At 54.6% G+C, this 13,037-nt stretch overlaps 6 protein-coding genes across 6 annotated transcripts; 4 read left to right on the forward strand and 2 right to left on the reverse strand.

Annotated features, from left to right (window-relative positions):
- Positions 1–909: 909 nt before the first annotated feature.
- On the forward strand, positions 910–2,515 carry fhdA (putative transcription factor Tos4; the record flags this gene model as incomplete). Its single annotated transcript, XM_056975395.1, has 2 exons — positions 910–2,433; positions 2,489–2,515. 2 exons carry the CDS (start codon positions 910–912, stop codon positions 2,513–2,515), a joined length of 1,551 nt encoding a protein of 516 aa, XP_056835351.1.
- A 720-nt stretch (positions 2,516–3,235) lies between these two features.
- N7510_003470 (uncharacterized protein) lies at positions 3,236–3,532 on the forward strand (the record flags this gene model as incomplete). The annotated part of the gene is made up of 1 exon (XM_056975396.1): positions 3,236–3,532. One exon carries the CDS (start codon positions 3,236–3,238, stop codon positions 3,530–3,532), a length of 297 nt encoding a protein of 98 aa, XP_056835352.1.
- Positions 3,533–4,020: 488 nt separating this feature from the next.
- On the forward strand, positions 4,021–7,641 carry N7510_003471 (regulator of nonsense transcripts 2; the record flags this gene model as incomplete). Its single annotated transcript, XM_056975397.1, has 3 exons — positions 4,021–7,263; positions 7,315–7,471; positions 7,541–7,641. The coding sequence occupies 3 exons, from the start codon at positions 4,021–4,023 to the stop codon at positions 7,639–7,641; spliced, it is 3,501 nt and encodes a 1,166-aa protein (XP_056835353.1).
- A 1,121-nt stretch (positions 7,642–8,762) lies between these two features.
- On the reverse strand, positions 8,763–9,786 carry N7510_003472 (coiled-coil-helix-coiled-coil-helix domain-containing protein; the record flags this gene model as incomplete). Its single annotated transcript, XM_056975398.1, has 3 exons — positions 8,763–9,054; positions 9,123–9,522; positions 9,588–9,786. 3 exons carry the CDS (start codon positions 9,784–9,786, stop codon positions 8,763–8,765), a joined length of 891 nt encoding a protein of 296 aa, XP_056835354.1.
- Positions 9,787–9,989: 203 nt separating this feature from the next.
- N7510_003473 (thiamine diphosphokinase) lies at positions 9,990–11,011 on the forward strand (the record flags this gene model as incomplete). Its single annotated transcript, XM_056975399.1, has 3 exons — positions 9,990–10,104; positions 10,155–10,234; positions 10,307–11,011. The coding sequence occupies 3 exons, from the start codon at positions 9,990–9,992 to the stop codon at positions 11,009–11,011; spliced, it is 900 nt and encodes a 299-aa protein (XP_056835355.1).
- A 658-nt stretch (positions 11,012–11,669) lies between these two features.
- Positions 11,670–12,857, reverse strand: N7510_003474 (uncharacterized protein; the record flags this gene model as incomplete). The annotated part of the gene is made up of 3 exons (XM_056975400.1): positions 11,670–12,384; positions 12,458–12,682; positions 12,781–12,857. The coding sequence occupies 3 exons, from the start codon at positions 12,855–12,857 to the stop codon at positions 11,670–11,672; spliced, it is 1,017 nt and encodes a 338-aa protein (XP_056835356.1).
- Between the last annotated feature and the right edge of the window lie 180 nt (positions 12,858–13,037).

Consider the following 13,037-nt stretch of genomic DNA (forward strand, 5'->3'; position numbering starts at 1 on the left):
CAAAGCGCATGGGGCCCTACCTCCGGACACACACACCACCTTTGGCTAGATTTTCTTCTGTACTTCAAGTGTGCACCAATCTTGATTCCACATCTATCCGTCGTCCTGTCCTCTGGAGGATTTTTTTTTGACTTTCTGGCAAGTTTCATTTTTTCTGTCCGATCATCTCCGCTTCCAATGCGAGTTCTCTCCTTGTGATCGCGTGGGTTCCCTGGCGCGTTGGCTGCTTGATGCAGCCCTGGAGTCGGCGACAGCTGGGTTCGATAGGAGTTGGTGATGGATCGGGTTAGACTATTTTTTCTTCCTCTTTTTCAATTGATGAGTTCTATGTCTTATTTCCATGTACAATGTCTGGCATAGTTGGTCAAGGTCAGAATAATCCCGAGGGGCTCTACATTTTCTTCATACATGTCTCGCGTGCAGTCACCGTGGGGGGTCCACGTGATCTCCGACGCGTTGGTATAGATCCGACTGGACAGGGAGAAGGACAGTCGAGCAAGAAGAAAAAAAAGATACAAACCATTGAACGCGAAAAACACACACTGCTTTTTTCCCACATCAATTTAGTCCCAGGATGACATTCATCGTGTGAAAAAACCCGAGCGCGACTGGCAGAGTGGAGATTCTCGCCGGCGCCTATAACGCGTCTTCGTGCATTGCCCACGCTCCCGCCCCAGCACATTCATTCCACCCTCTGCCTTTTTCTTCAATACTCTCCCCTCTACTTCTTCCTCGACCTTTCCTTTCACCTCCACACACCTTTTTCCCTTCTGGGCTGACTTCCTCCCTCCCTCTCTCTTCCTCTTTTTCTTCTGCGTGTTTGGCCTTCCTTGTTAGGATACACACGGCGAGACGCGAGTCCCTCAACCCGTTTCTCGATCGTGGGAGCTCGTGTGGACTTACCTTGTCATGGAGTCCTCTCCGTCGAGGAGCACTCTAGCTGCTCCCGCCACCGGTATGAAGCGTCCAGCGTCCCTCCTCCCAGCCTTTGAGCCATTGAGCTCGTCCCCGTCTCTGCCACGGCCCCAAAAGCGTGTAGCACGCGAACCTCAGGTGTCCACCTATCCCACTCCAGTGCCAACCTCTTCGACGCACATTCTCTCGTCCTCTCCGCCAGGGATTGCCGTGTCTCGCCCTCCAGAGCGGCGGACCTTTTCCGGAGCATCGGAACGCGCTCCCTTGTCGGCGGTGCCGACTATCATGCTCCCTGACAGTGGTGAGCCCGTGCTCATGGGCCGTTCGAGTGCCTCATGCCACCACCAGCTTGCGGCGAGTCGCATGATTTCCCGCGTGCACGTCAAGGCTACTTACAAGCCGGCACCGAATCCCTTTGACCGCGATAGGGTGGAGATTATGTGCATGGGTTGGAATGGGATTAAGCTCCACTGCCAGGGCAAGACGTATGACCTGGCCAAGGGGAAAACGTTTACGTCGGACATTAAGGATGCCGATATCATGATCGATGTGCATGAGGCGCGGGTGTTGGTGCAATGGCCGCGTAACGAAGACCGCAAGGATTGTCCGTCAACGGACTCGGAGCAAACATGGGAGGAAACTACCCCAAGGCAGCGAGCTCCGTCTCGCCGGGAGGCACTGCAGGAGAGCCCCGTGGTCGAGCTTCAGCGTATGGTGTCTCCCATCTCCCCATCGCCGGCGGTGCAACAGGCCCTCATCCCGCCGTCGTCGCCCTTGTTTACGCCTACCCGTTCGCGTAATGCGGTGGTCGTATATGAAGACGAGGCTTCGCCTATCAAACGCTCTCACACTGTCGGTCACGGCCTCGGCCGTGCCAGTGCCCTTCTCCAGAGCTCGCAGGGCAGTTCGCTGAGCGATCTGGGTAAGGCCGAAGAGTCCTCCGATAATGACGAGGAGAACGATCCCATCGTGCACTCCTTCGGTCCCTTCGGCGAGAACCTCCTGCCACGCATGGCCTCGTTCCACACAGACGACTCTCCTATCCGGTCTGCCCGTTCTCCACGGAGCCTGCTCCCCACGCAGCCCCTGCAGCCCAGCCGCTCCCCGCGCCAGCCCTCCAACGCACCGGAGCACCATGTCCCCGACGAGCCCGAAGTCGAGCTCCAGCAGCCACTCAACGAGCACTTTGAGCGCGTGCGCAACCATGCCGCCAACCAGCTCGCCTTCTCCCGGCTCTCCTCGACCCCCTTCTCCACCATCCTGAACAACCTTCCCCCTGCCTTCTGGAAGTCCGATGAGAGATCCACCACGGGCCCGTCCCGCCTGGAGATCCGCGCCATCCTCGAATCGACCAAGTGTGTTGGCAAGGTCGCCCGTGAGGGAAAAGATGCCGCGGGCAAGGCCCTCGAGAGCGAGTACTACTACATCCCGGACTTTGACGAGGATGAGATGCGACGTGAGGCGGTGGTCAATGACTTGCGGAAGCCTGGGCTTCGAAATTGCCGGAAGCAGCACAAGGTCCGTGACGCTAGTATTGGATTCCCTGAACCGTTAAGGCTAACTCGTTTCACAGCAATACTTCTGGCGCAAGCCCAAATAGAATTCTCCCGTCGGACTTCCCACCTTCCTCCGTACATAGTTCGTTCTTCTTGGTCGTCCTGCCTTCGATGGTAGGGCTACCCGCATAGCGTGGCGTGTGACATACCCTGTTTTTTTTTCATATTTTTGAATTGTTTTTTTGGAGGTGTACGATGAGGAGTGTGGTGCCTGTTTAACCTGTGTTCCTATCGTTGATGTTTTTTTTTGCCTGTGTTTAATCCTGCTTTGTCGTTCTTGCTGGTTGCACCCTGTCTTCGAGCGTTGCACATCTCTCTCTCTCTCTCTTGAGAGTGGTCTGCCTCTTCTCATTCTCGCCCTCCGATTCCCGACGACTCCCTCCCATCCGTCCAATTGTCTGCTGTTGATGGTAAATGCCGTCATGACCTGTACGTTAGCGCCCTAGGGTGTTGGGACCGTTGAAAATGTGTCCGTAGTGTCAATGCATTCTTCTGTTGATTTGATTTGGCTTCTGAGGTGTTGTACTGTGGCACTGTCCCCGTTCTTCCATCCAAGAAGGCCCTAAGTAGCTCTGTTTCGCCACCCCACGTCACTCTCCCCTACCCACGTCCTGTTATCTACTTCTCACTAAGTACCTACGTAAGTACACTGCAGTGGCGATGCGGGGAGTGACGGTATGAAAGCATCGATTGATTCCTGTCTTTCTCTCCGTGTATCTATCCATCTATCCCAGAATCCAGACTATCATCTCTTCATCTTCAAAATGACCTCTCTCTCTCCGAGCCACCAAAGTCCCTCCGCAGACTCCAACCATCCGACTGAGCAGACCATCCTTTTGCCTGCAACTAGCAACCTCTCTTCTCCCATCCCCAATAATCTATCCGAGATCGGGCAGAATCAGAGCGAAGACGACCAGAAACAAGACCAACCCTGGAAACCACGACCTGACCGTCGACAGAGCTGGAGTGTCCAGGACTACAAGCATGAGCTGCAGGACCAGATGGTGCGGGCGCAGCAGCAGGGAGAGCAGACGGGGTTTACTGAGAGTGAAAATATGTAGTTAACGCACATAGTGATTGTAGTGCAGGAAGAAGTGGAGCTAGCATCGTCAAATAAAAGTTCGCGATTGTCTCATCACCTTGCCTTCCTCTCTCTCTCTCCTTCCGCCTTCCACTTCTTCGTTGACCTCTCCCTCTCCACCTGTTCTGGTCTTCGGTCGCAATTGTTACTTACACACTACAATCCTCCCAATGTGGCGTCCATCCCACTCATGCGATTTCCTTTCAGTCGTTCAGAAAGGACTCACCCCCCACGATTGAAGACTTCCCCCCACTCCACACGACACCGCGGCGATGGATCGCACGCGGAAGAGTATGACATACACACACCTCCACTGACACAAAGAACAGTAACTGACGCTCACTTTGCTAGGGGAGCTTCGCGATGGGAATGAAAGGGCCTGGGACGGCGAGACTGGTACAACCAACCCCCACACTACCCTTGCCCCTCCCTCCGCTCCGGATTGACTATATAACTGATGGAGGGACAATGCGAACTGACACCGGCTTAGACGTCTTCGCTGTGAACAAATCCCTCGACTCAGCCCTGAAGAAAAACACCGCCTTCATCAAGCGCCTCCGCACGGGAATGAGCGCGCCCGCCCTGTCCACCTTCCTCGCCGATATCCGCACCCTTTCGCTGCACAAGTACCTCTCCGAAATCATCTCTGCGTGCTACGAAGGCCTATGCAAGCTCAAGTCACCCGGCGAAATTGCCGCGGGGGTCGAGGTCGTTAGTGCTCTGCACCAGCGCTTTGGGCCCGCGGAATACACTCGCCAGGTGGCGTGGCTGCTAGGCCGGGGATTGAGCACGCCGGACAAATCACAACTTAAGGCGCTGAGCCAGGAGCTGCGCGAACGAGAGGAGAAGGACCGGTTATCGAGACATCGGGTTCTGCTGCGCGTTGTGACGGAGCTGTGGCTGGTGGGTGTGCTGAGGACGTTGGATGATGTCGAACGGCCTGAGGATCTGGGTGCCAAGGGGAAGGATGGTATGGGAGGAGGGAAACCGTCCGAGACACCGCTGAAATCGAAACCGCCTTCTGCTGCCGCGACGGCGAAGGATCAGGAGAAACCGGCCGAGCCGTTTCCGTTGGAGGTTCTGAAGGAGCTGCTGGGCCACGATCGAGACCATGCGAATTTGCCGCTTGCCGTGTTGTTTGTCAAGAGCTTTAGCTGGGATATCCTCGGATCGAAGCTGGCGGAGGATGGCCGGAAGACTGTTGAAGCGGATGGTGCTACCACGACTGGCGCGGATGCGGCGAATGCGGACGGAGAGGGAACCACTACCGCCGAGGCTGATGCGCCGCTTACACCGGAAAAGACGCAGCAGCGATTTCGGAACATTTTGAACCGCTACCTGGAGGATGTCAAGGCCCATGTTATGCGGGACCAGCGCGCACTCGCAAACCAGAGCCGTCGAAATGCCGAGGCGTATGTCAAGAGCGGCGAGATTTTTGAGGATCGTCAGGCGAACTTTGAGAAGCAGACGAAATCCCTGGAGAAGCTTGTGGCCAACACTCAGGTGCTGTGTGAGGCGCTGGGGGTTGAGATGCCCGATCTGGTGGAGAAGGAGCCCACAGATGCTGCCTCGAGTGGTGGAATTGGCCTGGTCAAGACTACAGACTACCTGCGCGGACAAACCGAAGGGGCAGGGATTTGGGAAGACGAGGAAGAGAGACGGTTCTACGAGAATCTGATGGACCTGAAGGGCAAAGTACCGGCCGTTTTGCTGGAGGATGGCAAGAAAAAGAAGGGTGAAGCGGAAGAGACCGGCAAGAAGAAGGCTGATGGGGAAACTGTCTCCGAATCCACAGAAGCGGCAGACGAAAAGACTGCAGGGGAGGATGACCAGTCGACTGCAATCGCCAGCAAGACTGTCGGAGCGCAAGTCGATGCCCTCTTGGCCAAGCTTCCGGAGCTGCAGATCAAAGACCAGGTCGATCAACTGGCGCTGGACTTCTGCTTCGTCAATTCCAAGGCCTCCCGCAACCGCCTAGTCAAGGCTGTTTCGGACATCCCCAAAGGCCGCTCTGACCTCTTGCCCCTGTACTCTCGCCTGGTGGCCACCCTCGGCCAGTACATGCCGGACATTCCGCAGGGAATCACGACGTATCTCGACGAAGAATTCCGCAGTCTGCAGCGGCGCAAATCCAAGGAATTTCTGGGGCAGGTGCGCATGAGCAATGTGCGCTATCTGGCCGAACTGACCAAATTCGGCGTCGTGCCCGAACACATCATCTTCCATTGCTTCAAGGTTTCGCTGGATGACTTCTCGCGCATGAATATCGAGATTATCGGCAATCTTCTGGAGAACTGCGGCCGCTACTTGCTGCGCAACCCGGAGACCTCGCCGCGGATGGCTTCGTTTCTGGAGACGCTCAGCCGGAAAAAGACCGTGCAGCACTTGGGGCAGCAGGAGCGCATGGTCATTGAAAATGCCATCTACTACGTCGACCCGCCTCCACGTCCAGCTATTCAACAGAAAGAACGCACGCCCATGGAGCAGTATATCCGACGCCTGATATACCTGGACATGAACAAGCGCAACTACACCCGGATTCTCAAAACAATTCGAAAACTCCACTGGGAAGAACAGGAGGTGGTCGATATTCTTGAGCGGGTCTTCAGCAAGCCCGTCAAGGTGAAATACGGCAGCATTCACCTCCTGGCTATCCTGATCAGTGCGCTGTACCGGTATCACCAGGATTTCGTCATCGGTGTCGTGGACAACATCCTGGAACAGATTACTCTGGGCCTCGAGCAGAATGACTTCAAATTCAACCAGAAGCGCATCGCGGAAGTAAAGTACTTGGGTGAGTTGTACAACTACAAGATGATTGACTCGCCAGTCATCTTTGACACGCTATACCGCATCATCACCTTCGGTCACGAAGGCGGCACCCCCGTTCCGGGCAAGATTAATGTCTTGGACATGCCAGACGATTTTTTCCGCCTTCGTCTCGCTTGTACCCTCCTCGATACGTGTGGCCACTGCTTCGATCGGGGCTCCCCAAAAAAGAAGCTGGACTTTTTCCTGTGCTTCTTCCAGTACTATCTCTTCACGAAAGATCCGTTACCCATGGATGTCGACTTCCTAGTCCAGGATACCTACTCCGCCATTCGTCCGCAGTGGAAACTAGCCACCGAACCGGAAGAAGCGACGCGCATTTTCAGCGAGGCTGTTGCGCAGAACTACAAGCTGCAGGACTCCGAGAGACCCGTCGACCCGGAGCTGGAGGATGAAGATGCAGAGAGCAGTTCGTCCGATGATGGGCTGGAGGACTTTGCCATGCCCGAGATTGATGATGAGCAGGAGCAAGAGTCTAGCGAGGAGGGCGAGGGAGAGGCATCCGGTCCGAACGCCGATGCAAATGGCGAGAGCGACGACGAGTCAGAAGATGAGCAGATCATCGTCACGCGACAGGAAGAGGAGCGTGACCCTGAAGCTGAGGCGGACTTTGATCGCGAGTTCGAGAAGATGATGGCCGAAAGCATGGATTCGCGCCGCTTCGAGCGGAAAGCTGTTTTCGATATCCCGCTCCCCATGAAACGGCTCACCCGTGAGACCGCATCCTCAGAATCTGGTCCTGTTCCTGCCCCTGGCCCTGGCCCTGTGCCTGAGGTCCCGGCTGCGGAACCGGTTGCCGAACCGGCGGCAGCATCTGCTGTACCTGCGCCTCCCAAAACAATGGCGTTTTCGTTGATGACCAAGAAGGGGAACAAACAGCAGGTCAGTATTATTCTTTCCCGTACGCTTAAACCCCCACTAATGATTGTATAGACACGAACCATCGACCTCCCCTCGGACTCAAGTTTCGCTGTCGCCATGCGCAGCCAACAACAAGCAGACCGTGAGGAACAGCGGCGCATCAAGAACTTAGTTCTGAACTACGAGGCCTCGACCGAACCAGAGCCAGGCGAAGGCGAGTCTTATCCAGGTATTTCCCTTTTCCCTGCCTCAAAAGGCCAAAACTTTTGGTCAAAATACTAATCTGAACTGGGAACAGCACTCCCTGAAAAGCGCACCCCGCAGAGAATGGATAAATCCAGCGCCAATCGCGCCGCGTTCCGCTCCAGGAAACTTCAGCTTAGTGATGTGAATTGGTAGCGTGGCGGGTGGGTTTGAATGGTTCAAACGGATTGTACCGACATGCATAGATTACCCAGCAAGCTCGGGTGGGTGTCGGCGAGCCATATCGCGCTGTTCTGCTCAGAGACAACATCATGGGATGTGTCTATTCTAGCCAGCGTCAGGCTTGACGGCGTGTCTGCAATATTCTCGGTTCTGCCCCTGGGATGGGAGTGGAGTGGCTCTCCTTATTTCCTTCCTAATGATTCACTGTGAGGTGAGCACGAAAGGAAAGCGAAGAGACTCGACCCACCTCAACGTCTGATTGCCACATTCTCTGAGAAACAAACAACCTTGTGAGGTGCAGGCTTTCTTCCTAGTTGCAGGATTGTCCGCTCTATCTATTTTCAACACAACATATCGCATCCAATCCCAACCCATCCTTCTGGCATCATTGATCATAGGCCCAGATTGGACTCGATGATATGATATGATATGATTCCTATCTCTCTCAATTGCCTGTGCGAAGCCAGAGTCCCAGAGAAGAAGAGGGGGGGGGCGCATTGGTTGATGGATGATAGAAGAGTTGTCATGGTGGTTCTACTCGAATGCAATGGACTTAGTGGGCGCAGCGCAGCAATTAAAGGAAGAGAAGGTGGAGTGAACGGGAGGGAAAAGATTACTAGATAGCAATTAATATCTTTGCTGGGGCGTCTTTCTTGTAGTTGTCATTCTTGTCATTCCTAACCCGAGGTTTAATGGTAATGCAAAGAGAAAATGCAACAGGTCTATTCTATTTCCCCTCTTTTGCTATCCATCCACATCGGACAGAGCATACCAATACACTAAGTTACACAACAAGAGAGGCAGGACAAGAAGAGAGTGAAACACAGGTGCGCAGAAGAGGGATATGCTGGGAGGATATGAGAGGCGGGATTCAACAGAAATAAAAGAGAAGAGAAATGGCGAGAAGAAGGGTTTTATATCATACACACACACACCCGGATTTCCCAATCCACGACTCGGTTTTGCTTTCGCAGCGAGTCTTCTTCCCTTTCATATTCAAAGAGACAAGCCTTGGGGGGTGTCTCAATCTCGAGCTCACGGCGTCATAACAACAAAGGAAAAGATGTAATCAAGGGCTTAGCGACGAGCGGCGTTTATTTCTCCGTCTTCTGGAATGGCTCGTTCTTGTCCTCGGCGTCGTGCACAGCCTTGGGCAGGAGTTCGCTATCAGTGTGCTCGCCCTTCTCAGCGGCATCGGCCTTCATTTGAGCGTGGACGTCCTTGGCGCGAGCACGCTTCTCATCGGAGTCGGAGGGGGCTTCTCCTTCGGCAGCGGGGGCGGCGGTGTCGGGGGAGGAAGCGGGAACAGCGCCTTCGGTCTCCTCATCATCTTCCAGTTCGGCTCCGTAGACGTCAGGGTGTTGTCGGAAGCAATCTTGCATGCCCCTATGGTGGGAAGAAGAAAAAAAAAGTCAGCAAATCGCCAGCAAACAATTCTGGTGGGAGAACCGTACTTGAACTTCTCAATACACTCAATCCCCTTTGGCTCCTCCTGCGAGTACACAAAGCAGCTAAACGCAGCCTTGAACTCCTCTCCGCACGGGCCGTGGGCCATCCCGCCCAGACACGGGCAATCCCAGTTGATTTCGCCCGTCTCCGGGTTGAATGCGGCTTCCTGGCCGGCTTCTTCCTCCAGCTCTTGTGGGTTCAGGCCACCTTCCAATGCGGCGGCATGCTGCTGCTGCTGCCGTTCTTCCCGGATCTTGGGGGTGATGGAGTCGAGGGTTTGGGTGGAGAGTTCATTGTCAGAGTCTTTTTGGGGCTTCGGGCGGAGGGAAACTATGGAGATGATTGAATCAGCATTTTGTGTCATGTCTTGCACTGCCAATGGATTACCAATGGACTCATCCCGGACTGGTCGCATATACGCCGTGGCCACTTCGGATACCAAGAAAAAGGAAAAATGCAGGTCAACTTACACGTCGGCTCCTGAGCAAACACGCTGCTCGTGTTGTAGTAGTACACCGCGCCAGCCGCCAATCCCAACCGCACAGCCGTGCTCTTCCAAGACCTCGACTTCGGCGCCGGGCCTGTGCTTATCAATCGCGAGCCGGCCGGACCACGGCCTGCAACGGCAGGCGCGCGGAGAACGAGCGCTCTGGCAGCGGGACGGAACATCGTATCTGTCTTCAATGGCGGAAGTGGGGGGAGGAGGAGGGAGGAGAGGGAAGTGCCGGAGGAGGGCGAGTTGGCAGGGCGAAAGTCGAGGTGGAAGAGAACGAAGTGGATTTCGGCCTGAGGCTGGCCAGTCACGTTGCAGCGCCGGGCCGAACATCGTACCTTAACCTAAACAGGTATCCCTCCCTCACGACAATATAATCATGGAGTGGCATCCAAGTCGCTTTTTTGAGCGCTCGGGGAGCCCCTCGCCGTATGCGCTGCTGGTACTCAACCAGCCGATCAATGACAGGGCGTTTAATGCTCTCAGTCAGCACGGTGCGTTGGAATTGACCTCAACCTCTACACTTTGCTGATGATCTCTCTAGCGTCCTACATTATCTGCGCGGATGGCGGGGCCAATCGACTGTATGATATGATGAGGGACAGTGAGGGCGAAGTTGCGAGTGTAAGAAATCCCCATCTTCTTCTTCATGAGCATGAAGTCTCAATTGATCTGAAAAATTGACTGTGCCGACAGCTCCCAAATGCAATAGTCGGCGACCTCGACTCCATCCGCCCAGCAGTACGAGAGTACTACTCGCAGCGTGGTGTTCTGGTTCTAGAAGACGCAGACCAATATTCCACAGACTTCACCAAGTGTCTAAAGCACATCAATTCACATGCCACAGAGATCCTCGCATCTCCACGACAACAAAAGGCAACCTCCTCTTTCCCCGGAGACACCACGCTTGAGATCCTGATTCTCGGCGGGCTCGGCGGACGCGTCGACCAAGCGTTCTCCCAGATCCACCATCTGTACTTGATGACGCAGACGCAGCGGCAGTTGCACCAGACGACCCAACCCGAACAGACTGCCGCAGGCGGGGACCTCTACCTTGTCTCTGAAGAAAGTATCACCTTCATTCTGCAGACAGGGAGAAATGTTATCTACACCCCTAGGACTCGACGGCCAGATGTCCCTCGTGCATCCTCAGCAGCACAGGCAGGAGAAGAAGAAGAAGAGCAGTTCTTCTTCGAAGAAAACATTGGCATCATTCCCCTCTCCGCACCAGCCTCAATCACAACACAAGGCTTCGAATGGGATGTAGCGGACTGGCACACCGAGATCGGGGGTCAAATATCGACGAGCAACCACATCCGCGCAGAAAAAGTTGAGGTCTCCACCTCGGTGCCGGTATTATTCACACTAGAGTTGGCGGCAAGGCTGAAGAGGGCACCATGAAATGAAGTCAAAATGAAGTCAAAATAATAGAACGAGGAATGAACCCATTCTTTTTGCGATCAATCAAGCTCGTCATGACACAGTGTTAGCGACAGCTAGGTCTGGGGCTTAGTGAAACTCTGCCGTTCCTAGAACTCGAAAGTTTTGCTGCCATCGACCTATGGCCGCAAAAAATAGAACGAGGAATGAAAACTTTCATGTTTACTATACTACTACGTACTCCTCCTTCTTTCTCACACTCACTCCACTACAGTCCCCATATTCACTTCCCTCCAGAAAAAGTCATTAAACAAGACAGAAAAGGCAGAAAACAGAAACAACATCACACTAGCCGCAATAGGTAATAACCAGAACAAGAATCCAACCCAGGCGCCTCCTCTGGCTGAAGCAGGAGACTAGGAAACGAAGGAGAAGAAGAAAAGACCCAAAAAAACCCCGATATGACGTATGGCATCAACACGTACACAAACCCATAACCCACAAGAAGAAACAGAGGATATCAACCAGAAGCGACCAAAGTAGCACGCACGATAGGGGAGGAAGGGAAAGGGGAAATAAAAGGGAGGTTGGAAACAACACAGTAAGCAACAGCAACTATCGCCTCATATCATCTGGGTCCAGCTAGAGCATCTGTACAGGCAGAAGCAGACGCAATCGTCTAGTGTCGCAGGATGGCCTCGTACAGGGTGCCGATCACACCGATGGCCGTGCCGGTAAGCATGCCCGACCATTCACCAGGGATGGAGACGTTGACCTTCTGAACGGTGTAGTGGCTGAAGACGTCCCAGAAGGTAAAGTGGCCTGCATAGACAATGTAGACTAGGAGTGCCTTGGCAATGTTGAAGGTCAGCGGGTCGAAGCTAGCGCGCGACGAGGCAGAGCGAGTGCGACGCGTAGAGGCGCCCCCGCTCAGATTGAAGAAGAATGCAGCGACAAGCGGCAAGATCACGCTGGTCAAGGACCATAGGATAAACGGAGCCCAAAACGCGCCGCTGACGAGCACAAACAGATCAGGGACCTTGATTGGGAGCGATGGGAGATGCGCGGCTGACACCGCCGGCGTGGTGGTGAGGTAACGGCATGGGATCAGCTCCTTGAGCACGCTGCCGCCCTCCAGGGCCAGAACAATGGCCTCGATGGCCTTGAGGCTGCTCAGGCTGGCGCGCAGCGCGTCAGATCGCTCCAGCACACCTGATGAGGTCCACACCTGTTCGATGCCCTCGCGCACCTTTGCCGTCTGCCGGTCAATTGCCTGGGACACGACGGCGGGAGATGGAGGCAACGCAGACTCGGCATTCATAACGGACCGCACAGCACGCGCTGAAGCGCGCGCGGGAGTTTTGACGAGAGTTTTGGCGGGAGTCTCGGATTCGCTGCGACGCGCCGGGTCAATCATTGACGCGACGATGAGCGTATAACAACGCGTTAATGAGATCAAAGACATACGTAGCTTCCTCCTCCTTTTGCTTGGTCGGTTTCCGGCCAGGCTTCTTCTTCTCTGTCACAGGGGACTCGGCGGACTCGCGCTTCACGGGCGATCCTCCACGCAGCGGCGCGGCCAGACGCTTGTAGTAGTCGGCGAGCGTCTTCTCACCGGAGAAGATGGACTTGTTGTCGCGCAGGTGCTTGTCCAACGCGACGGCGAGCTCGTTCTTATTGTATTCGACATAACTAGCAGTAGACACAAATCAGCCTCTGGGAACGATGCGCCAGGACACTCACGGGCGCAGGGACAAAGAGAAAGACCAGGGACGGTGAGGGAAACATACTCGCGCAGATCCGTCTTCTCAGCGAATTCGACCAGCTCTGGCTTGCGCAGCTTGTTGAGGTAAGGAAGACCAGACATTTTGTCTTGGATGAGCCAGTTCACGATCTGGGGGTGGGGAGATGCAAGAGCAAGGAGGAGGAGGGGGGAAGATGCGATCGATCCAACTAAGTCCAGTTGTTTACATTGCAGATCGCCAAAACAAACCATTTCACAGTTAGCGCGTTTACGCCCCTCGGGGTCTGCAACATGATTCGTCAA

This window comes from Penicillium lagena (assembly GCF_028827675.1).
Source record: "Penicillium lagena strain IBT 129212 chromosome Unknown utg000002l_segment0_segment0, whole genome shotgun sequence".
NCBI classification, from domain to species: domain Eukaryota; kingdom Fungi; phylum Ascomycota; class Eurotiomycetes; order Eurotiales; family Aspergillaceae; genus Penicillium; species Penicillium lagena.